Source organism: Grampus griseus (assembly GCF_964374135.1).
Source record: "Grampus griseus genome assembly, chromosome: 9".
NCBI lineage: Eukaryota > Metazoa > Chordata > Mammalia > Artiodactyla > Delphinidae > Grampus > Grampus griseus.
This window is the reverse complement of record NC_139003.1, coordinates 89,965,406-89,989,118: the sequence shown is the minus strand read 5'-3', so window position 1 is coordinate 89,989,118 and position 23,713 is coordinate 89,965,406. Positions and strand designations below refer to the sequence as shown.

The window sequence follows — 23,713 nt, the reverse complement described above, 5'->3', positions numbered from 1 at the left end:
CCACTTTCTTCTGAGACTTCGCTATCTGGCTTGAAGCTCATCACTTTCTTCTGAAGATCTCTCCTTTCTCCTTCTTAGACTGAAGGCCCCAATCCTCCCTTAAATGTGAAAACACATTACTTCTGCATCTTTGTTAGCACTCATTCTGCTTTGTGTTATAGCTGTTTGTCTTTGAAAGGTCTCTTTGGACAGGGATTTTGTCTTAGCTGTTTTTGCATATTCTCTTGTCCCCAGCCCATTGATAGGTGCTCAGTAAATGAGCTGAAATTTATTGTACTTCGAAACCAGAGCAGAACTTAATAGATATTTTCATCAATGTATGGGATAACTGTGGTGTATCGAACTCTTTGTTAATTGCTGTGGCAGCTGGACATAAAGAGATTATCGAACATAGCTCCTACCCTTTAAGAACCTATTCTAGTTGTAGGGGAATTGGCGGTGGGGGTTGGGTAGAGGGGTGGTGGGAAAGCTGCTCTGGATAGAAGGGATGGTGCTGCCTGCTCATCACTGGGGAACCAGCTCTTATTTGTAATCAGTATTTTGGAGGAGATTTCAGCGTTGAACAGAGTAGTGGTCCTTATGAATGATGATTTTTATCCTTTAATGTTTTTCTTTTGCTTTATTTCTTAGTAGTAAAGTTGAGATTGTACAGTATTCTCCCTGCTCATCACTGTTTAAATGAAAGGGTTTTCCTTCCAAGAGTTGCCAGTTGCTACATTTATGAGAAAACTGTGCTTTTGAGAAACAATCTTTTTATAAAATTTATTTTATTGACATGTAGTTGATTTACAATGTTGTATTTCTGACGTACAGCAAAGTGATTGAGTTATACATTTCTATACATTCATGTTCTTTTCCATTATGGTTTATCACAGTAGATTGAATATAATTCCCTGTGCTATACAGTAAAACATTGTTGTTTATCCATCCTATACATAATAGTTTGCATCTGCTCAACCTAAACTTCTAATCCATCACTCCCCCTCCCCGCCCCTGGCAACCACAAGTCTGTTCTCTGTCTGTGTGTCTCTTTCTGTTTTGTAGATAAGTTTATTTGTGTAATATTTTAGATTCCACATATAAGTGACATCATATGATTTTTGTCTTTCTCTGTCTGACTTACTTCACTTAGTATGATAATCTCTAGGTCCATCCATGTTGCTGTATATGGCATTATTTCATTCTTTTTTAATGGCTGAGTAGTATTCCATTGTGTATACATGTACCACATCTTCTTTATTCATTCATCTGCCAATGGACATTTAGGTTGTTTCCATGTTTTGGCTATTGTAAATAGTGCTGCTATGAACGTGGGGGTGCATGTATCTTTTCTTTTTTTTCTTTTTAAGAATCAATTTTATTTTTTGGCTGCGTTGGGTCTGTGTTGCTGCACGCGGGCTTTCTCTAGTTGTGACGAGCAGGGGCTACTCTTTGTTGTGGTGCACGGGCTTCTCACTGCGGTGGCTTCTCTTGTTGCGGAGCACGGACTCTAGGCGTGCGGGCTTCAGTAGTTGTGGCTCGCGGGCTCTAGAGCGCAGGCTCAGTAGTTGTGGCGCACAGGCTTAGCTGCTCCACGGCATGTGGAATCTTCCCGGACCAGCGTTCGAACTCGTGTTTCCTGCATTGGCAGGCGGATTCTTTACCACTGCATCACCAGGGAAGTCCGCATGTATCTTTTTGAATTATGGTTTTCTCTGGATATATGCCCAGGAGTGGGATTGCTTGATCATATAGCAACTCTATTTTTAGTTTTTTAAGGAACCTCCATACTTTTCTCCACAGTGGCTGCACCAACTTACATTCCCACCAACAGTGTAGGAGGGGTCTCTTTCGAGAAATAATCTTGGCCTTTACCCTTTGAGGAAAAAAATAGGGCCTGTGTTAGGTTTCTGTTGCTGCCATAACAAATTACCACCACTTAGTGGCCTAAAACAACATAAATTTATTATCTTAACAGTCCTGTATGTCAGACACCATCTCGGGGACTAAAATCAAGGTGTCGGTAGGGCCACGTTTCCACCTGAAGATTCTGGGGACTTTTTCAGTTTGGTTGTAGGATGCAGTTCCTGTCTTCCTGCTGGCTGTCAGCTGAGGGCTGTTCCCAGCTTCTAGAAACTGCCCACGTTCCTTGCCTCTTTCTTTCACCTTCACAACCAACAACGGTGGGTCAGATCATCCTCGTGCCACAGCTCTGACCCACTCCTCTGCTTTCCTCTGCTGCTTCTGAAGATTCGTGTGATTCGCTTGGGCCCACCTGGGTAACCCAGGATAATTCCCCATCTCAAGGTCCTTAACCTTGATCTCATTAGGAAAGTCCTTTGTGCCACATGAGGTAACATCCACAGATTCCAGGGCTGAGGATGTGGACATCTTTGGGAGTCATTATGCTGCCTGCCACGGGCCCTGATATATTGTGTTTTATGTCTTTATTCTACCTAACTGATCCAATGAATTGCATCTGTATCTAGTTACAGGGAAATTGGTGGGGGGGAACATACAGCATCGTCAGATGTACCATTTCTATCTGGTGTCCCCTCATCTCCTCAGGTGAGCAGTGTCTTCGTCTCACCTGCCGTTCTTTGCTCTTAGCCCTGTGTGGGCACTACCTGCATTTTGATTGGTCGTACTGGTCAGTTGCTTTACTGTTTATCCCCCTTGGTTAGATTGGAAGTGCTTTAGGGCAGGAACTATATTTTTCTCCCATTTTTCTTTCTCCATATCATTTCACTGGAAATATTAGATTTAACAAGGAAGGTAGGATTGGTTCAGAAGAGAGTTGACAGGGACTTCCCTGGCAGTCCAGGGGTTAAAACTCTGCACTTCCACTGCCGGGGTCACAGGTTTGATCCCTGGTTGGGGAACTAAGATCCCGCATGCCGCGAGGTGCAGCCAGAAAAAGAAATAAAGAGCTGACGTGGACTGAAATGGGAGAGTCTGGACGCCAGGAAGCACAGCTGCCAGGGCTAATATCTGCTCAGTAAATATTTGTGGAAGAGTATGAGTGTGGCTCAGCTAAAGCCAAGGGTGGACACCCGAAAGAGAAGCAGTTGTTTTCAGAGGAGGGGCTCTAGAGGCTGCGGGAAACCAGGCAGAGGCTTCGTGACTTGATAGAAGAAGAAACAGTTGTGGGTTTGGGGGAAGGCGGGGCTTTGGGAAGGTTGGTTTGGCCGTGTAGCTGGATGATCTGGGCAGCGGGGAGAGAGAGGAACTGGAGAGATCAGCTCGGGAGGTGTAGAACGATGACACGTGGGACTAGGGTAGCCGCAGTGACAATGAGAGGAAAAAGCCGAGTCGAGAACCGTCTTGAAATAACACGTGTTATATTGAGGATAAAGGGAAGATAACGTCTCACCTACATCAGAGGAATTTTTTTTAAATTGAAGTATAGTTGATTTACAATGTGTTTTATATACACTCACACACACACATTCTTTTTTATATTCTTTTCTGTCATGGTTTATCACAGGAGATTGCATAGAGTTCCCTGTGCTCTACAGCAGGACCTGTTGTTTATCCATTCTCTATATAATAGTTTGCATCTGCTAATGCCAACCTCCCAATCCATCCCTTCCCCCTCTCCCCCTTGGCAAGCACAAGTCTGTTCTACATCAGAGTAATTTTACATCTGCTGACGGAAATAGCAGAGCTGAAGATAAGTCTGTGTGAGGTGGCGAACAGTTTGGGACAGGATGAATTAGAGGTGATGGCTGGGCAAACCATGGAAACGTCCCATTCACGGCTGGAGGGGTACAACCAGAGCACAGTTGTGAGTCAGAAGTAAGAGCTGTAGGTGAGGGCCACCTGCATGGAGGCAGGTAAAGCCCCAAGAACGAGTTCACCAAAGGGGAGCAGGTGTTGAGTGGGGGCCACGCCTACGGGTGACAAGCGTTCAAGTGTGTGGACACAGGCGTGTGGCTGTGGAGCTGACATGAGGGGAATTCCCCGCACAGGGTCAGGTCCTCGTGAGTTGTTTCTTCTTTCCAACTGTGCTGCGGGTAAAAGCCTCTTGGGAGTCTGCCCGCTGCCTCTATCCTTGCCTTCCTTGGCTTGTTCTCTGGTATTGGATGGCATCGGGAAGAATCTGGGTGTTTTCTTCTTCAGTGGCTTACGTTTGAGACATCTGTTCCCTCAGTAAACATCTGCTGGGGAGGAAAGGGATTTTCTTTTGTCCCTGTGATGTCATGTGTGACGCCTGAATTTTGGGAAATGGCTTTTGGTGGATTAGCTCGAAAGAGGTCTAGGTCCTAATTGGAACAAGCTTGCCTCCTCTGGGAATTGTCTACAGGATGTCGAGTGTGTTCTTACCCCTGTAGGATGAAAACTATTTACATGACATAAAGGAAGACTTCAGCTGGACCGTGACAGGGCTGTTTGGGGTGTTTCTAATAAAGCTCTGAGTGTTCAGTCTTCCTGTGAGTTGTAACTTGCCTTAGATATTTGGTTTAAAATGAACTTTGGGATGAGAAAAAAAAAAAGAACTCTGGGAATAGGTTTAAAGTAACAATTCCAAATCACATCTTGACTTTAATGAAGTCAAAATGGATGCATGTAATTCGGGGCTTTTTCTTTTTTGTTGTTGGAAGTATAGTTGATTTACAATGTTTCAGGTATAGAGCAAAGTTGTCAATAATTGTCCAACAAGAGAGGAAGTGATCAATGTCTTAACAATAAAGATAGCAAACAACTGAGGCCTCAGAAGGCACCATTTGAGAGGAGGAGAGGGAGGGAACCACACAAGCCTTCATGAAGGGATGACAGTTGAAAAATCAGGAGGATTTGAAGACACAGCGCGTCAACTTTAATGAACACCTACTTTGTGATCAGCTTAGTTGTTGATGTGTCGCGTACATCATTTCTCTTGCAAGGAGGCGGTGGCACGACGGAGAAGGCGGTTCCTTCTGTGGGTTGGGGAGTGATGGTCAGGAAACACCCCAGCGGGAGGGATTTGTGAGCTGAATCTCGAAAGAACAGTGGGTAGACCTTTGCTGGGTAAATAAGGGATCAGGTCGTTCCGGGCTGCAGGAACAACACAAGCAAAGGCAAGGGGTCATGAGTCCCCCAGTGCATTGGAAAAACTCTCAATTAGTTCAGTGTGGTTGGAGAGGCGAGGGCAGAGGCGAGGCTAGGAAGGTAGGGAAGCTGGTGGGGGCCTGGTGTGCCTCCCCAAGGCCATCGTGCCTGGAAGTGATGTGGTTAATGCATCTCATAAGCGTCATTCAGGTAGCTCTGGGGGGAGGTGGAAGTTCAGGTTGAGAAGTTGGAAGATTGGGAATAAGGATACCAATTAGAGGACTGTAACTGCTTTTACTGTGAGCGAGAGAGAGAAGAAAGGCATAGCGTAGTCAGTGCAAAGCGGGGAGAGGATACACAAGATGCTAGGAGGGGGCTTCCCTGGTGGCGCAGTGGTTGAGAGTCCGCCTGCCGATGCAGGGGACACGGGTTCATGCCCCGGTCTGGGAAGATCCCACATGCCGCAGAGCGGCTGGGCCCATGAGCCATGGCCACTGAGCCTGCACGTCTGGAGCCTGTGCTCCGCAACGGGAGAGGCCACAACAGTGAGAGGCCCGCGTACCGCAAAAAAAAAAAAAAAAGATGCTAGGAGGGGAAATAACCAAATTTGGTTCCTGATGGACTATGCAGAAGGGAGCTAGAGAAGAACCTCTGGGTTCTGATGTGGTCGACTCTGGGTGGTGGAGTCTTCTCCCAGCAGAGAACGTGGGAGGGACTGGGTGCTGCTTTCTGGGATCTCTGATGAGCCTCTGGGACAGCTAAGTTGGAGCTGTCCTTCTGGGAGCTGGGTATTTAGATGTGAGGCCCAGGAAAAGGGGTTGCATTTGCAAAAGATATATCAACGCAAGAACCTATGTGATAACTACAGAAAACCTTAACGTGGCACAGATGGGGCATAGTCAAGAGAGCAAGGGAGATAAAACCGAAAGACCAGGCCACTGAGAGCTTTCAACCTCAGGAGACTGGGATTAATTTGTAGGCAGTGTTTCCTTCCATGTACTTATTTTTTGAAGGAAGTAAGAAAACCCTACCTGAATATTTCACCCCACTTACTATTTAATGGCAAACGTGGATCTGCTTCCAGTGGGTTCACTATGAATGTGGTGAGCACAACTGACCAGCTCTCCTTCCTTTCCAGTTGCTCTGCAGAGTCAGGCCAGTGCGTCTGCAAACCCCACATGATCGGACGCCAGTGCAACGGAGTGGAATCTGGTTACTACTTCCCCACCTTGGATCACTACCTCTACGAAGCAGAAGAAGCCAACTTGGGGCCTGTAAGTAGGGGGGTGCTGGCCAGGTGGGTAAAGCAGAGTATGGGGGGCGGGCAGTAATGGCAATACACATTTTGTAAAGAGACCAAGTAAGAAGCATCTCGTCAGTGAGCACAAGATAAGGGCCAGGAGCAGGCCTTCTTGAGAACAGTCGTATTTAAAGTGTAAGTAAATCCGTAACGCAGAAGGAGACTTTGGAATATTCACTAGTAAGGCTTTTGGTGTTTTTAGGCAGGTGGGTTGTTGTTTTTTTTTTTTTTTCTTTTTCCATTCTTTTGTCTACGGGTTAGCGCCAGAGTTAGCTGGTATAGTAAATATTCAGAGAGGATATTGCTTCAGTTTCCTAATGCTGTGTAACAAGCCGTGCCAGAAGTTAGCGGCTTCGGATATATGTCTGGCACGTCAGCTGGGACGGCGGAAACAGCTGGAGGCCAGCTGGGTGCTGTTCTCCAAGCAGCTGTCTTGAGCTTCCTCACAGCATGGAGGTGTCTGGACAGTGAGAATTCTTACCTGGCATCTGGAGGAGGAAACAAACTGCCAGGTCTCTCAAGGTCTGGGCTGAGAAGTACCAGAATGTTGTTTTCTCACACTTCGCTGGTCACAAGGCACAAGGCCAGACCAGATTCGAGGGCAGGGGAACATAGGTCCCACCTCATGATGGGTAAGGCCGCACACACATGCATTACAGGGAATGAAGGACTTCATCTCTGGAGGTAGCTGATCACGGTTACTGTATGTAATCCTGTGAACAAACTCAAATGCACGAGTTAAGCAACTCAAACTGATCCATTGTCAGCCTTACGATCAGAATTCACTCATCGGTAGTGAACATTCATGGTTGTAACAGGTTTCCTCACTTGTACGTGGCGCCTGAAACAAATACCAATGAGAATGACAGAAATACATCCTCTAGATATCGGGCTAGCCTTGTGGAAATCTGGGACATACCTGGTCACTCCTAGGCTTGCTAGTAACAGCATTTGGGATGTTCTCTTTCCTTCCGTCGTGCTCATTTTCCTGGTTATATCATAGAAGATATATCCTAAGCCTTAAGCCCATCTCCAATGTCCCAAGACTACCTCCACCTAAAAACTGAAAAGAAACCAATTACCTGTTTATAAAGCGAAAAATGATACAGTCTACTGGAAAATTTGACTGCAAAAAATGGGTTTAGTATCTACAGTTTGGGACCTTTGGGTGACTCCAGATTTCTTTGACTGTTACCTTGAATTCCATCTCAAGTAAAGCATCAGTCCTGTCCCCTTGTCCTCAGGGGGTCAGCATAGTGGAGCGGCAGTATATCCAGGACCGTATTCCTTCCTGGACTGGAGCAGGCTTCGTCCGAGTGCCTGAAGGGGCTTATTTGGAGTTCTTCATCGACAACATACCATATTCTATGGAGTATGACATCCTAATTCGCTATGAGCCACAGGTAACCCCTTGGTAGACTAATGCGGGGGGGTTATTGGTAGAAGAATCCTTCTTCTGATGGACACTATGTGTTTGTGAATTGCGGTGGGCGCGTTGTAACAGAGGGAACTCTCTCTGACTTTCTCTGCTCCTTGGAAGTAAAAAATGTACATTTTTCTTCAGTTTCACAAACATGTAGTGATCTCCTTGTTAGGCACTTAGCCTTGCTGAGAACTGAGGTGGTGATGAGAATGTGCCAGGTTCTCTCCTTGCCTCGATGGCCGGCCCTGCCCAGGGATGGACACATGTCCCTAACTGCTATCAAAGGCGGGAAGTCTAAGAGCAGAGACACAAACAGTGCTGCAAGATGAGAGGTTCATACCAGCCGGACTGGCCAGGGGCTGCCGAAATGTTTACTAAAGAGTCAGTTGGAGGCCTTAAAACAGAGGTGGAATTTTGCCCCAAGAGGAAGTAAGGAATAGTATAAGCAGTGGAGAAGGGGGTGTTTTGAGCATCCTTCCACATAGCCAGGTAAGGGATATGGTTGGAGATGCTGTTAGGAGAAATGCTGGGATCAGTAAATGAACTTGGACTCTATACTAACAGGAAGCTGTCCAAGGGTTTTGGGCAAGGGATTGTCATTATCTAAGCTGTGGGGCTTTGGGTTTTTCTTTTTTTATCTTCTTTTTTGCTTTTAAGTCAGAGAAAGACGAATATATATCACTTACATGTGGAATCTAAAATACGATAGAAATGAACTTATCTACAAAACAGAAGTAGACTCGCAGACATAGAAAACAAATTTACGGTTACTAAAGGGAAAGTGGGGGAGGGGGATGCATTAGGAGTTTGGGATTAATGGATGCACACTACTGTATATAAAATAGATAACCAACAAGGACCTCCTGTATAGCGCAGGGAACTATATTCAGTATCTTGTAATAACCTATAACGGAAAAGAATCTGAAGAAGAAGAGATAGATACATATGTATACCTGAATCACTTTGCTGTACACCTGAAACTAACACAACGTTGTAAGTCAACTCTACTCCAATAAAAGATAATAATAATAAGCTGTGTTTTAAGGTGGATGAAAAGGGACGTTGGGAGAGGCAGGGAGAGCAGTGGGAGGCTGTTTGAGTGTCCACGTGGGAAGGGGCTCGGGCTGGAACTGCGGTACTAGCCGAGGGAATGGTCAAGAGGGAAGGGAAACGCAAGCGAGTGTTTCCCATTTAAACTTGGCAAAAGATGGATGGATGGTTGGATCCATCCAAACAGACAGGCAGCAGTGGGCCAGCTCGGTTGGTCTTTCCGATCATCTGTTTCTTACTGTAGCTCCCCGACCACTGGGAGAAAGCTGTCATCACAGTGCAGCGACCTGGGAAGATTCCATCCAGCAGCCGATGTGGAAACACTGTTCCTGATGATGACAACCAGGTGGTGTCCCTATCGCCTGGCTCCAGGTCAGTGTGACAGTGGTTTGCAGCTCAACAGAACCTGCATGCAAATTAATTCTTTTTCTCATGTCTCGCCTGGTGAGTTGCACAGTTACCATTTTGGGGCCATGAGCCAAACATGGACTGTTCCTTCCTTTGGGATGATCTACGTGGAGCTTTGATGGCTTAGATACTTAAAGGCGCACCTTTGGTTGTTATTTTTCTCTTTTGTTTCGGGGCAGGTATGTGGTCCTCCCCCGCCCCGTGTGCTTGGAGAAGGGTGTGAACTACACAGTGAGGTTAGAGCTGCCCCAGTATACCTCCTCGGACAGCAATGTGGACAGCCCCTACACGCTGATCGATTCTGTAAGTGGAGGTCGTTTCTGACGAGCAGGGAGGACTGGGCAGAAAGCGTGCATCACCTTCCCCAGAGGGTTTTGTGGAGGGTAATGCTGAGAGGTGAGGCAGAGTCATTCCTTCTGCCTCCGAGGCCACTTTGCTTATTTATTTTAATAAAACTCCACCCTCTGGAAAGGATCTACTCAAGACGATCCTTCCTGAAAATAGGAAGTGTCTTAACAATGACATTTCAAAACCCATCAAACTTTGTAAGAGGTCTCTAAACGTTTGCTGGCAAGAAAAGGTTTTCACTTGACTCCATGAGTCTGTTTTTTTTTTTTTCAAGAGTCAAAGAAGCACTTGGGGTTTTTTATGTGTTTGCTTGCGTTAATTGATGACCTGGGACAACCCCCGTAAGAACAGTGTATTGTTCTGTTTTCTTCCTAGCTTGTTCTCATGCCATTCTGTAAGTCGCTGGACATCTTCACTGTGGGAGGCTCAGGAGATGGGGTCGTCACCAACAGTGCTTGGGAAACCTTTCAGAGATACCGATGTCTGGAGAACAGCAGAAGCGTCGTGAAGACTCCGATGACCGATGTTTGCAGAAACATCATCTTTAGCATTTCCGCCCTGTTACACCAGACAGGCCTGGGTAGGTATTACTGCTGCTGCTTCTGCCCCTTCTTTCTCAAGAGGCGTGAGGACGCTTGACATCACGAGGTACGTTGGCAGGCATGTCCTATAGTTCTGTGTTAGGCAGTCAGCCCAAAGGAAATAGTGTCTCAACTACAGTTGGTGTTTGTTTCTTTAAGAGCATGTTAGTGATAGAGCACCACTGACAATGGACTCAGTCATCAAGTAACACACAAAGAATAGGGGACTAGGGAAAGGTCCCGGAGACTTTCCATACGCAGGGTGGGGAGTTGGGATGGAATGACAGCACCCCGTAACTGAAATTGATATTTTGCTCTTTGAAAGGTCACTGGGCTTTTGTTGAAGGTCTTGTGATATTTGAGCTTTGAAGGCAAGGAGAGAAAACCTTAATGACCTCCTTCCTAGAAAAACCGCTTTTATCTGTCAACTCCGGCTCCTGCCACTTCCCTGGCACCCAGCCGAGGGAGGATACCGCTTTAAATGGGAATTCTGAACAAGCTAAGGTGCTCTTGGGGGGAGGATTGGGAAGGGCCCCAGCAAAAGGACAGACCAGTGCAGAGCCAAGTGGTCCTCACTGGGCTCATCGCTGTGGGGAGCACGGCCACCCTGGGTCACAGGCTTTTTTTTGTTTTAATTTTTAAAAAATTTTTATTGGAGTATAGTTGAAACTAATACAACATTAGTGTACAGCAAAGTGAATCAGTTATACATATCCACTCTTTTATTTTTTTAAGATTCTTTTCCCATATAGGCCATTGCAGAGTGTTGAGTAGCGTTCCCTGTGCTATACAGCAGGTTTTTATTAGTTATCTATTTTATATTTAGTAGTGTGTATATGTCAATCCCAACCTCCCAGTTTATCCCTCCCCCGCTATCCCCTGGTAACCAGAAATTTGTTTGTAACCAGAGTCACATCTGTGACTCTACTTCTGTTTTGTAAATAAGTTCATTTGTACCTTTTTTTTTAGATTCCACCTATAAGTGATACCATATGATACTTGTATTTCTGTGTCTGGCTTAACTTCACCCAGTATGACAATCTCTAGGTCCATCCATGTTGCCGCAAATGGCATCATTTTGTTCCTTTTTATGGCTGAGTAATATTCTCTTGTATATAGGGTCATGGGCTCTTGCCTCTCTCCTCTGCAGCTTGTGAGTGTGACCCTCAGGGCTCCTTAAGTTCCGTCTGCGACCCCAGCGGAGGCCAGTGTCAGTGCCGGCCAAATGTGGTTGGAAGAAGGTGTGACAGATGTGCGCCCGGCACCTTTGGCTTTGGCCCCAGTGGGTGCAAATGTAAGTTGATCAGAATTGTAACGTATTCTTTCAGATCATGAGTCGTACTAGCATGGGTTCCATAGCTTCAGAAGGCATGCTGCACTCTGGAAATTGACCACAGGGGCCCATGAGCATTCTGCACTGGGCAGGGGGGGACTGGCCTGTGTAAGGGGTGTGTTTGCATTTAATGCGTTTTTCAGCTGGTCCCTTGGTTGCCTATTTCCTCAGCTTGTGAGTGCCACCTGCAAGGATCTGTCAATGCTTTCTGTGACCCCATCACTGGCCAGTGCCACTGTTTCCAGGGGGTGTACACGCGGCAGTGTGACCGCTGCTTACCCGGGTACTGGGGCTTTCCAAGCTGCCAGCCCTGCCAGTGCAACGGCCATGCAGATGACTGCGACTCAGTGACAGGGGAATGCCTGAGCTGCCAGGACTACACCACGGGGCATAACTGTGAAAGGTACACGCAGCCTTTTGAAAGTAAAGAGAATGAGATTGTTTCTGGCTGAGCAAACAGCATCTTAGACAAACCACAGAATGAGTCTCTACCAGTCTCCAGATGGCTCTTTCATTTCCGATCACCTCGGTATTTATTTTCTAGGAACTCATTCGTTTATACAGAACAGATTTAGCTTGCACCCTCTGCGTGCCAGGCATTGTTCAAGGGCTCGGGGGGGTGGATACAGCAGAGAACAGAACTGATGTGAATCTGCCCTCTTTGGAGAGTCTTTCTAGAGGTCACCTTAAGGCTGTACAGAAATCATCTCTCTGTCTCAGCAGATCCTGACCTAGGATGAGAGTTGTGAAATGTTAATGCCTAATTTAGGTCAAAGTAGAAACCAAATGCAAATGAGGATTAGTCATTTTAGATGGTTTTGTTTTTTGGAAACATGTTATGCAGCTACAGCCCACATAAAATGTGCACAAGCAGATCTTTCTCCAGTTAGCAGATGTTAATTGCATAATTATTATGGATGTAGTGCACTGCACTAAGGGATAGTAAAAATTGGACATAAAATGTGCCTCTAACAACATTACAGCCCAGCTCAGTAGATACGGAACAGTCCTTATGAAAAAATTACATCCTGACCTACAGCGTTCATTACTAATTAAGAAAGGCAGACGTGCTCTTAGAACCTGCTTTTTTTGGATTACTAGTCTCCACCTTTCAAGTCAGTAAATCTTCTCTCTTCTAGTATCCATCCACATTATATGGGATTTTTGTTGTCAAAAAAATTTCAGCAAGTGCTTCAGTCGGTGCAAAAGTTGCTCATCAGATGAAAGAAGCTGTTAGTGAAAACTGCATTTGTGATTACCTTAGGGCTTGAAGATACGCAAGGCAGCAAATACTGCTGGATAGTATTCAAGAATTCAGCGATTTCAGTGACTACTCCTTGGAGTAAAAGTCAGTCCTTCCAACCACAAATGGTGTTGTGAAAAGATAACAAGGAAACAGTTACACAAGATTAAAAGGAAGAAATTAATATATTAGCGTCATCTTTTGTTTTCTCCCTTAAGTTTTCCATTACTGTTCGTTCATTGAGAGATGGAGAATATATTCGAGAGAGAGAGACAAACAGATAACATCAGATGAAAAAGGGGAAGAGATGGGTGGGGAACACAGGTCAATAGTGGTGGTTGTCCACAAGACCAACCTGAAATCAGGCCCACTGTGAATTTTGTTTGTAAAGCATTTTGATTTCTTGCAGAACTCAAAAGGGTATAGGAAGAGAAAAGATTTTCAGCCCTAGTTTGGATGACAAAAGTGCATTAAAGTATTTCAGATGCTGCTGTCTAGTTTGAGCTGATTTCTCATTCTTTTCCTCTTTCCGAGATGATCAGTTTTTAATCCTGTGAATTTAAAAAGAAGCTCTAGGCTCAGATGATTGCCGAAGGGGTTAGAGAAGGGAGGAGACAGGAAATGAACACTCAGTTCTTACCATGATGTATTTGGACTTACTTCACCTAGAAAAGCCTCATAGAAAACTTTCTCACAAACTGTTGCACAAAATTGCTTCATCACTGCTGATTTTCCCAGCACATAATTGGGGCACATGTTCTTGTATTGTGTCTATGTCTAATTAAATAGAAGGTTAATGTCCTCTGAACAACTTTCCCCTTCTATTTCTTCATCCTTCCCTGCTCCCCATTTAAAAAAAAATTACCTCTGCCTCAAAAAAAAAAAAAAAAAAAAAAAAAACCCTGAATTAGAAGTTCCAGGCCCAGTTGTGCTTGTAACCGGCTTATCTTGGGTGAGTTAGCTCACCTCTCCAAGTATCCAACTTTCTGATAGTAGAATATGTTGGATTAGATGATATCCAAACTTCCTTCAAGCTCTCACGTTATAGGAAGTAAAAAAGTAACCTAATTACCAGTCATGTTGAAAAGCAGCATGACATACTAAAAGAATTCCTTGCTAAAAGTCAGGAGGCTGAATTCAAATCATGGCTCATTTATTCACTAGTTGTGTAAGCCTTGCCAGTCGTTTAAGCTCCATGGCTGCCTTACCTGTAAGGAGAGGAGATAGAACCTGTTGGGTTTGAGAACTGATAAATAACATCTCTCATCCTTGAGAGGCAGACACAAGGGTCAGGCATCTGGAGAGCATCCCTATTGGCTTTATTACTGGTAAAGGCTGGATTGCAGAACAAGGCACCATGGGCTTGCTGACACAACGTCCCTCCCAGGCATAGGCAGAGACTGACAACCACGGGCTCTCTTCCCCCCCAGACCTCGCCCCCAGACTCCTTAATGCAAGGAGGGGAGCTACCAGAATGCTCAGGGCAGGCAGTAGGGCGCACTTGGGGAGATGTACCTCTTCCTCTGGGGAGGAGTGAATGAGGGTCCGGGTGAGGCCAGAGGTGTCACCCTAATGCAGGGGTCCTGCCATGGGATCCTCAGGCTAGGAGCAGCATCAGCCCCTAAATCAGAAATGGGGAGAGGGAGCCCAGCAATCTGTGTTTCAAAAGCCCTCCAGGGATTTCTGATTAGAACTAGTGTTTGAGCCACTGCTCTACTGGAAAGTGCTTCGTGTGGAAACGTGAGGAATGATGTTCCTAAACGGAGAACGTGGTTTCTTAGACTCCTTCTTGTAACAGATTTCATATAACTGTGGTTCGTGACCTTCTCTCTTCGGCAACTGATGTAGGTGCTCGGCTGGTTACTATGGAGACGCCATCATTGGGTCAGGAGATCACTGCCGTCCTTGTCCGTGTCCAGATGGTCCCGACAGTGGACGCCAGTTTGCCAGTAGCTGTTATCAAGACCCTGTTACTTTACAGCTTGCCTGTGTCTGTAATCCTGGATACATCGGTAAGTGATTTGCAGACTTTCGGAGGAAAAGATGCGTCTTCACGAGGTTAGTTGTTAAGGAAGAAAAATGATGAAGAGTGAGCCAATTTAGTTGCTTTTTTTTTTTTTTTTTTTTACAATCCTTAATTAAAAGTGAAGGGAGGGCTTCCCTGGTGGCGCAGTGGTTGAGAGTCTGCCTGCCGATGCAGGGGACGTGGGTTCGTGCCCCGGTCCGGGAGGATCCCACATGCTGCGGAGCAGCTGGGCCCGTGAGCCATGGCCGCTGAGCCTGCGCGTCCGGAGCCTGTGCTCCGCAATAGGAGAGGCCATAACAGTGAGAGGCCCGCGTACCGCAAAAAAAAAAAAAAAAAAGTGAAGGGAATCTGAAATGTAGAAGATGTTCTTTTCCTGTTCGGCATGTGGGGTAGAGTCAATTTTTGTGTCTCTGATAATCATGTTACAATACAGGGCACAATAGCAAGCTCATTTAATCCGTAAGTCCCTGCTGACACTTTTCTGGTCTTAACCAGTAGAAAAGTTAATTTACATTTTACTTTTTCGTTTCCTTTTCCAACTCCTAGTGGAAGAGTCTCAGAGTAGTGAACTGGCCAAATAGGGGGCAGAAGGAAGAAAAGAATATCATCTGGGAGCCCCAGACAACACAACCAGTCAAAGCTAGAGATATTCTTCATTGTTTACTATACTCACATTATCTGTCAACACTCTGAGTGTGGCTAGTTGTGCATACAAACATTATTTCATCCTTGATGCCGCCGTTTCAAATACTCGTTATGCTTATCCATGGCTCAGCCAATTTGCATGTTTCAGGATTTTCTCAAATAATTTATTTTACTGAAGTATAGTTGACTTACAATGTTTTAAATTCTGTACAGCAAAGTGATTCAATTATACATATATATGTATATACACACACATGCTTTTTCATATTCTTTTCCGTTATGGTTTATCCCAGGATACTGAATATTGTTCCCTGTGCTGTACAGTAGGACCTTGTTCATCCTTCGGGATTCCTTAAGAAGGGAAATCGGTCATCCCGAGGGGCCCCATTTTTCGGTTGCTCATGGAGGAGTAGGGATTTTTCAGTGAACATACGCCTTGGGTTAGGATGTAACATCAAGCTAAGCTTTCCGCTGTGAGACCACTGTTTCACTCCTGATGTGTCCATCCCTGTGTAATGAGGAGCTAACCTCCTGTGTGCTGGAACCTCCAAACTCTCCCTGCCCCTCCCCGCCGTGGCCGCGGAGCCAGGCTGCAGCAGCATCGCTGCAAAGACGCTGCTTCCCCTCATGACTAACGGCCCATTTCCCCTGAAGGCTCAGTCACCCGGCTCGGTAGCTAGCACACTGGGGGCCCAGGCGCTGCCTGGGTGGCACCTCTGGTTGGCGGGAATGTCGGGGACCAGACCTTTCAGGGGGCAAGCCGAAGGTCCCATGCCGGTTTTATTGGACAACAGGCTCCAGATGCGACGACTGTGCCTCGGGCTTCTTTGGCAATCCCTCGGACGTGGGGGGCACGTGTCAGCCTTGCCGGTGTCACCACAACATCGACACGACGGACCCAGAAGCCTGTGACAAGGAGACCGGGAGGTGCCTCAAGTGCCTGTACCACACGGAGGGCGAGCACTGCCAGCTCTGCCGCTTCGGTTACTATGGCGACGCCCTCCAGCAGGATTGTCGCAGTAAGATGCCTGTTCCCTTTGCCCGCTCTTTTGGATGACTTCCACTCTCTTCCTCTTCCTCCTCTTTGGGGGATTTTATTCTTCAGGGGTTTGTCTCATCCGGGAAAATGCTTGTTCAGAGGGTAAGATTTCACTGGTGACAAAAGAAAGATGAGGATGATTTTTTTTTTCTTTACATCCTCATTTCCTGGCAGAGCTGAAGTGTCGAGCTGTGGCTCAGTGCCTGAAAGGGAACCAAAAGCTGTGTCACTGTCCCCATGATAAATGCCATCCCATAGAGTATATTGATGTTTATGTTCTGCCCATGAACTTGTTGATGGGCTGGGACTTCTGCGTCCTAAATACGCACTTTGGTCTGTACCTTTTCTTACGTCATTGATGGATAGAGCCCTCCAGCTTAAGGAAAAGAAAGAAGTAACATCTCTGAAGTCTCTGTTTTGGAACACATTATTTCTCTCTCATCACAAGATCAGCCAGCATTTCCTGCTGTGTCTGCAGGGCCCCAGGCCCCTGTCTTTGTTGATACAAACACGTGCGGAATGTTGAGGACCAGCAGGACCTGATTGCTTTAAGCCTTCCTAGCTTAAAGGGCTTGTCCCTGCCACGGCTCACACAGCCATGACTGTTCTTCCCTGCCAAGAGTTTGAAATCATTAGGTATCTCCGTTCCCACAGCATAGGTTTTATTTCCAGTTAAATCTTCAACTTTACAGTGAGTCACCAGCCGCTTATTCAATCAAGCGTTGTGAAAATACCGCCGGGCAGAATGTGTCACTTTGCAGGTCTGCCTGGGAAATGTCAGAACTGCATGGAACATCATAAGAAGATGAAGACCACAGTTTTAGATTTTTTTTAATCCCCTCTGTTCCTTTCTGTACTTGTTTGCATTTCCAAATCAAAATCTGGAGAGGGAAGATGGTAGTCATTTGATGTAGCTGACTTTTGCGTGATCTGTATGTTTTCCGAGTGTGACTCTGTAAGTATATCTGACCGGTGGTTCTTTTTTCAGAGTGTGTCTGCAATTACCTGGGCACCGTGCAGGAGCGCTGTAACGGCTCTGACTGCCAGTGCGACAAAATCACCGGGCAGTGCTTGTGTCTCCCTAATGTGATGGGCCAGAACTGTGACCGCTGTGCACCCAACACCTGGCAGCTGGCCAGCGGGACAGGGTGTGACCCGTGCAACTGCGACGCTGCTCATTCCTTTGGGCCGTCTTGTAACGAGGTGAGGTGGTGTGGCCAGCGGAGGCCGTCATGGCATATGGAAAGATGACTTTGAGTCCGGGTGACAGCTATTTGGTGGCCGGGCCCCAGTTAGAGAAAGGCACCCCTCCTTGTCACAGCCTTGCACCAGGGCACACAGCTTGGCAAACACGGCACAGACTGGATATCCACCATCCCCGGTCCCCCTTGGCTGGGGCTGTGTAACTGTGCCCAGAGGCCCCATCGGATGCACCTGTAGCACCGCAGCCTAGCACCCCAGCTGAAGGGGTACAGACTCGCTTTAGAATGGACGAGGGGGGCCGTTTTTTTTCAATACCTGGCTGCCGAATCAGGCTTTTTTTTCCTTAACCACACAGCCTGAAATGAGCCACATAGTCATACCCAACATTGTAGAGAGTTCTCCTGTTCCCTGACACACACAGAATGGTGAGTGAGTCACAGGTGGTCCAGGCTTGTGAGCGATATGAGGAAACATGTCAGTAAAGGGAGACGTGCCCTGGGCCTTCCGAGCCCCAGTTGCAGAAGAGCAGTTAGGAGACCCCGGCCTGGGGCCCTCAGCACCTGGGATCAGTGTAAGATGCCCTGTTCCTGGTCAGGTGTGAGGCCTTCTCAGGAAGACAGATGGGTCCCCCTTCCCGTAACTGGCAGCCGGCAAAGGCAGTGCAGCCTGGCCTGGGCCTGGCAGCCTGTCTGACCCGGCTCTGTCTTCTGGCCGCAGTTCACGGGGCAGTGCCAGTGCATGCCTGGCTTCGGAGGCCGCACGTGCAGCGAGTGCCAGGAGCTTTTCTGGGGGGACCCCAGCGTGGAGTGCCGAGGTGAGGCGCGGGCACCGGGCTCTCGGGTGGAGTGGGGGGGCCGGGTGTCTGAGGGAGCCTTCTGTCCAGTACAGCACAAATGAACTTGTCTATAAAAACGAGGTTTGATTACGAAAGAAATGCATGCTCATGGTTTAAACACAAAAAATCCTGGAGGCATGTAAGTGGTAAAAAGTGGACCTGCTGGCTTCCAGCTCTGTTCCCCAGGGGTGAGGTTTGTCTCAGCACAGACAAGCATACGTACGTACCCCAAATACACACAGAATGGCTTTATTTTTTTTTATTATTTTTTAAGTGGAAGTATACTTGATTTACAGTGCATCAGGTGTACATCAGAGTGATTCAGTTATATATATGTGTGTGTGTGTATATAAACATACTTTTTCAGTTTCTTTTCCTTATACGTTATGACAAGATACTGAGCAGAGTTCCCCGTGCTGTACAGTAGGTCCTTGTTGGTTATCTATTTTACATATAGTAGTGTGTATAAATGTGAATCCCAACCTCCTCATTTATCCCTCCCCCACTCTTTCCCCCCTTGGTAACCACAAGTTTGTTTTCTATGTCTGCAAGTCTGTTTCTGTTTCATAAATAAGTTCATTTGTACTATTTTTTAGATTCCACCTATAAAGGGATATCATATGATATTTGTCTTTTTCTATCTGACTTCCTTCACTTAGTATAATCATCTCTAGGTCCATCCATGTTGCTGCAAATGGCATTATTTCATTCTTTTTTATGGTTGAGTAACCAGAATGGCTTTTAAAAATGCGTTCAACCAAAATGTGCTCATATTCACCATCGAGTTCTGCAAATTGACTTTCTCCCCCTCTGAACAGTATTTTGGGGCCAGCTTTCTTGTCTGCACAAGCAGAGCTAAATGTTCTGGTAAGATTGTTTGATCCCAGTGTAACAAGCAGGTGGTGCTGACAGTTAAAGCCCTCAGCAGGAGCGTACTGTCCTCATCAGCGGGGACAACAAAGGAACAGGTGACAGGAGCACCACGTCCCACTTAGGCTCATGATTAACTAGGACTGTGAGGGAAAACGATGTTTTCTTAAGAACAAAACTTGTTACAATCATGTGAATCAGAAGGATTGCTTAATTTTTTAGGCTGTTGCAGTTTTTTTTGACCTGCCAGGTTATTTTTAAGATCTTCAAGTAAAAGCATTTATGGGAAAGATTTTTAATAGACTGTTGCCATTCTGTATTCCTCTTCTTTCTTTCCTACTTGGGTTTTCTTCCCTGTGTTTTAAGTTTATAACAATGGATAAACATCTTCTGTAGTTTCTTATTTGCTCTTTGATCCATTTTCTTCGTCACACATCTGAAATTCTAGGTCCCTGTTGGACTCTACATTAAAAAAAAATACATCTTTTTCTTTTTTGGATACAACTGTAGTGAGAAATACTACAGATCTGCACGTTAGCGGTTCATTCAGAATATTCTGTCGAAAGTCCCAAACCTAGATACTACGTGTTCTTTCAGAGTCAACTCATCTGTTCCTTAACAGCCAGAAGACTTCAGACAGTGGACACGACCAGACCCAATGGCATATGATTTGTTTTTTTTCATTCGAGGTGTAGCCAGAAGGGTCTGTACTAACATCTTAGATGAGATGAAGGTTTGCTCCACAGAGGAGGTATGAAGGCTGTGTTGATAAGCGTGCTTTAATTCATCATCCTTCAGTCCCGACGTTGGTTCTTAACGGGATCTGATTTTCTCACTTCCTTTAGAAGGTCCGTGACATTCAGTGGACCACTTGATTTGAGATGTCTCCTGCAAGTAAGATCCTGCTTAAAATCTGGCTTCTCCAGAGCTCTAACCACAATTCTGTTAAATTCCTCAATCTTGTACTGCCCCAAGGGCTTGATTTTCTCCAGATAATAGTTCTATCATTGCTTATAGCCTGATTCTGTCAGCATGTGTCATTGGCAAAATAGCTTTGGCTGCCAGAGCTTTCTGACCTTTTGCTCCATCTAAGCTTTATTAGTATGAAAAACCTGTTTTCTGGAGTCAGAGTCAATCAGAGGATTGTTCATTTAATACTCAGAACGTTACCCCTTACCCTTTAATCTTTAAACTTTCGCCTCTAAATCTGCCAGAGACATTGTGGCTTATAGGAACAGTATCAACTTGTTCAGGTCAAAAGTTAGATCATGTTTTAGAAAGTTTGCAGAGAGAAAGATCCACGGCATCCGTGTTCGCCAGCTTCTCTGTTCGTTTCATCTAGAAGAAAGGTCAGCCTGTTACATAAGAAACTATGGGGACCCAAATGCTTTCGACACCCTGTGGAGGCAGCTCGTAACTGACAAGGCACTCAGAGAGGGTGAGAACTGAGTTAACGATGGGGGAATCCTGGCCAGCTGCGGGCCTTGTGCACACAGGATGGCAGTCGAAGCAGGACCAGTATAATATGATGAGGGCAGGGACAAAAATTCAGGAGTGGAACAGAGGCACCAGTGAAAACGGGAGGATAAGAACTTGAAGGGACAGGGTTCAGCGACCAGCAGGGACAAGAATAGGTGTCATCTGAAATTAGGCGGAACTATGGGGGGAAAAATGTGACCACTTTTCTCAAATTACATCATTCATTGCCCAAGAGTCTTCAGATTCAAATCATTTAGTTGAACAGGGCACAAGTTTAGACTTTCTGGGGCCACCTTGCTAACAATATGCTTATAGAAAGGCTTAGGTCAGAGCTAAGTAGTCTTCTTATGGAAAAAAATGGAGTTATGTCAAGGACAAACGAGTTGAGCCTCCAGCTCATGAATTGTTGAATGTTCCCATTGTCCTGGTGGGTTGGGGCTCTTGGCCGATGGTGCCAAGTCCGAACAAGCCCATCACTGTGCTGGATGGAGAGGATCTAGCCTACCCAGTCCTGAACGTGCCCGAGAAAGCCTCGGCCCGGAGCCCTGCCTTGTGCCCTGAGGACTGAAGGGGTCACAGGAGGAATCTTCCTGTTGACTGGTGGATAGCAGAAGCAGGGATCCTGGCTCTTGGAAAAGGCCAGTGTTTCTTAAACCCAGGCTGATTGGAAATGTGGGCCATAGGTGAGAGGCTCTGGGGAGTGGCCATTTTTTTTTCATCCTGCTCGTTTCTCATTTCAAACTTTTTTGTAGAAAATCGAAGTACATTTTTTGTCAGACATAATTTTTTTTTTTTTTTAAATGCTTGCCATCTTTTCTCAGGCTAGGATTCATTTACAATCACCCACCTTTTTATTTCCAGGGTGGCTCGGGAAATCAGATTTAATTTGATTCTTTAGAGAACCACAGATACTTTTGTTAGTAGAGGGAAGGCTTGTCTACGGCCATGTGCCAAATCCAGCTCATAGCCTGGGCTGGTGAATAAAGTTTTAATGGAACACAGCCATGCCCATTTGTTTACATATTGTCTGGGGCTGCCTTCGTGCTGCAGTGCCCAAGTTGAGCGGTTGTGACAGAGCCCATAGGGCCTGCAAAGCCTAAATACGCACTATCTTTTTTTTTTTTTTTTTTTTTTGCGGTACGCGGGCCTCTCACTGTCGTGGCCTCTCCCGTTGCAGAGCACAGGCTCCGGACGCACAGGCTCAGCAGCCATGGCTCACGGGCCTAGCCGCTCCGCGGCATGTGGGATCTTCCCGGACCGGGGCACAAACCCGTGTCCCCTGCATCGGCAGGTGGACTCCCAACCACTGCGGCACCAGGGAAGCCCCGCAGTATCTTTTATAGCAAACATTTGCCAACTCCTGGGCCAGACAGCCAGCTCATTTCTGCCGGTGAAGTCATAGTCATTCCCCCAATTTTCATTTCAAAACTGAAGTTACAGTACTGAGGCCAAAAAAAAAGAAAGGTGGGGCTGGAGGAGGTAGAGAATTTAAAGGAAAAGAAAATCGCATTTCAGAGATGAAAAAGCATTTAAATTTCCCGCATTAAAGTAAAATAGAAAAGCCTAAGTAAAGTAAGAGTAAAGCTTTGGGCATGATAGCACATCCTGGGGTCCCTTATTGCTGTGAGGCAAGGTCCACGGCAAAAGCCAATAAACCCAGTCACCTGATTTTAGGATATAGCACTCTCTCGCTCCCCAGGCAGGTTCAAGTTTCAAAAGGGAAGAGGGGGGACCAACACAACCCTGAGTGACTGCCCACTGGTGCTCAGTGGGGAGTGGATGCAGCAGAGAAGAGCCACTCCCTGAGAGGGGGGCTGGGGGGGCGGAGCTTGTAGGCTGTGGGAAAGGGTAGATAAAGTAGCAGGATGGCTGGAGGTAAGTGGTGCTGTCCTTTGCAGCATCAGAGGAGGGAAGCCCGGTAGGAACTGGAGTCACTTGGCAGGTGTCATGGAAACTGTCTTCGTGGAGACTAACGAGGAGCTTTGGTTTCACCATTGGGGATGGATTTTCTTCAATGGGCAGGGGAGGTCTGCAGACAGGGAGGGGAGGATACAAAGAGAGCAGAAAAGTTAAACCTGCTGATAGAGGCACACGGGCTGACGTTTCCCATTCTGGCATTCACTTGCTAACGCTTTCCTCTAGATCTCAGTATCTCTAAAATGGGTACAATATTTTTCATCTGCCTACCTCTTAGAGAACATGTTTTATTTACTTATTTTTTAATTGAAGTATCGTTGCTGTACGATATTATATGTTAGAGGTGTCCAATATAACGATTCACAATTTTTAAAGGTTATACTCCATTTATAGTTATTATAAAGTATTGGCTATATTCCCTGTGTTGTACAAGATATCCTTGTAGCTTATTTTATACCTAATAATTTGCACCTCTTGTTTTAAATGATGAGAAAACTTAGTAAAAATTGACAGAACCCGCTGCCCACATAACCAAGAATATATTTATAGGTGAAGGTAGAATTCTCATGGCTCGTAAAAATGATGACTGTCTCATTTTTAGAATGCTGTTCGTCATCTTCACAATTTGTTCAGCTTAAAAATCAGGGAACAACTTTTGCTATATACACTCTTCTTCCCAAGAGAAAGTTTTTGATCCTCTGCCAGATAATCCCATTCCTTAAAGCCACACTGAGTTCCAGGTCCCCCTGGACCTATGCCTTTCTCTGAAGAGAGGAGAAAACCCACTGGCCTCCGTCAGAGACAGCCTGCACAGTTAGCTGATAATTTTTCCCATCCCAGTGAATGTGAGAGATGATTGATTGGAGAGTCTCCTTCACAATTTTAGTGTCCTTGAAGTTTTAAATTGTCAGGTGAGAACCAACCTTTACTCTTAGGGGAGGTCTTTTTACAAGGTCCTAAGTGTGGGCCTTCTAGTTCTTGCCTCCCAGGTGACCCCATTAGA

General features: G+C 46.0%; 1 protein-coding gene across 1 annotated transcript in view; it reads left to right on the top strand.

Moving 5' to 3' along the window:
* LAMB1 (laminin subunit beta 1) overlaps window positions 1-23,713 on the top strand; it is a 73,630-nt gene that overhangs the window by 31,350 nt on the left and 18,567 nt on the right. The window contains exons 14-24 of the mRNA XM_082662151.1: window positions 6,149-6,284; window positions 7,555-7,713; window positions 9,028-9,155; window positions 9,371-9,494; window positions 9,915-10,119; window positions 11,271-11,414; window positions 11,625-11,856; window positions 14,545-14,708; window positions 16,162-16,386; window positions 17,395-17,609; window positions 18,327-18,423. Of these exons, the coding sequence (XP_082518277.1) occupies window positions 6,149-6,284; window positions 7,555-7,713; window positions 9,028-9,155; window positions 9,371-9,494; window positions 9,915-10,119; window positions 11,271-11,414; window positions 11,625-11,856; window positions 14,545-14,708; window positions 16,162-16,386; window positions 17,395-17,609; window positions 18,327-18,423 (1,829 nt within the window). The remainder of the gene's footprint in view (window positions 1-6,148; window positions 6,285-7,554; window positions 7,714-9,027; window positions 9,156-9,370; window positions 9,495-9,914; window positions 10,120-11,270; window positions 11,415-11,624; window positions 11,857-14,544; window positions 14,709-16,161; window positions 16,387-17,394; window positions 17,610-18,326; window positions 18,424-23,713) is intronic.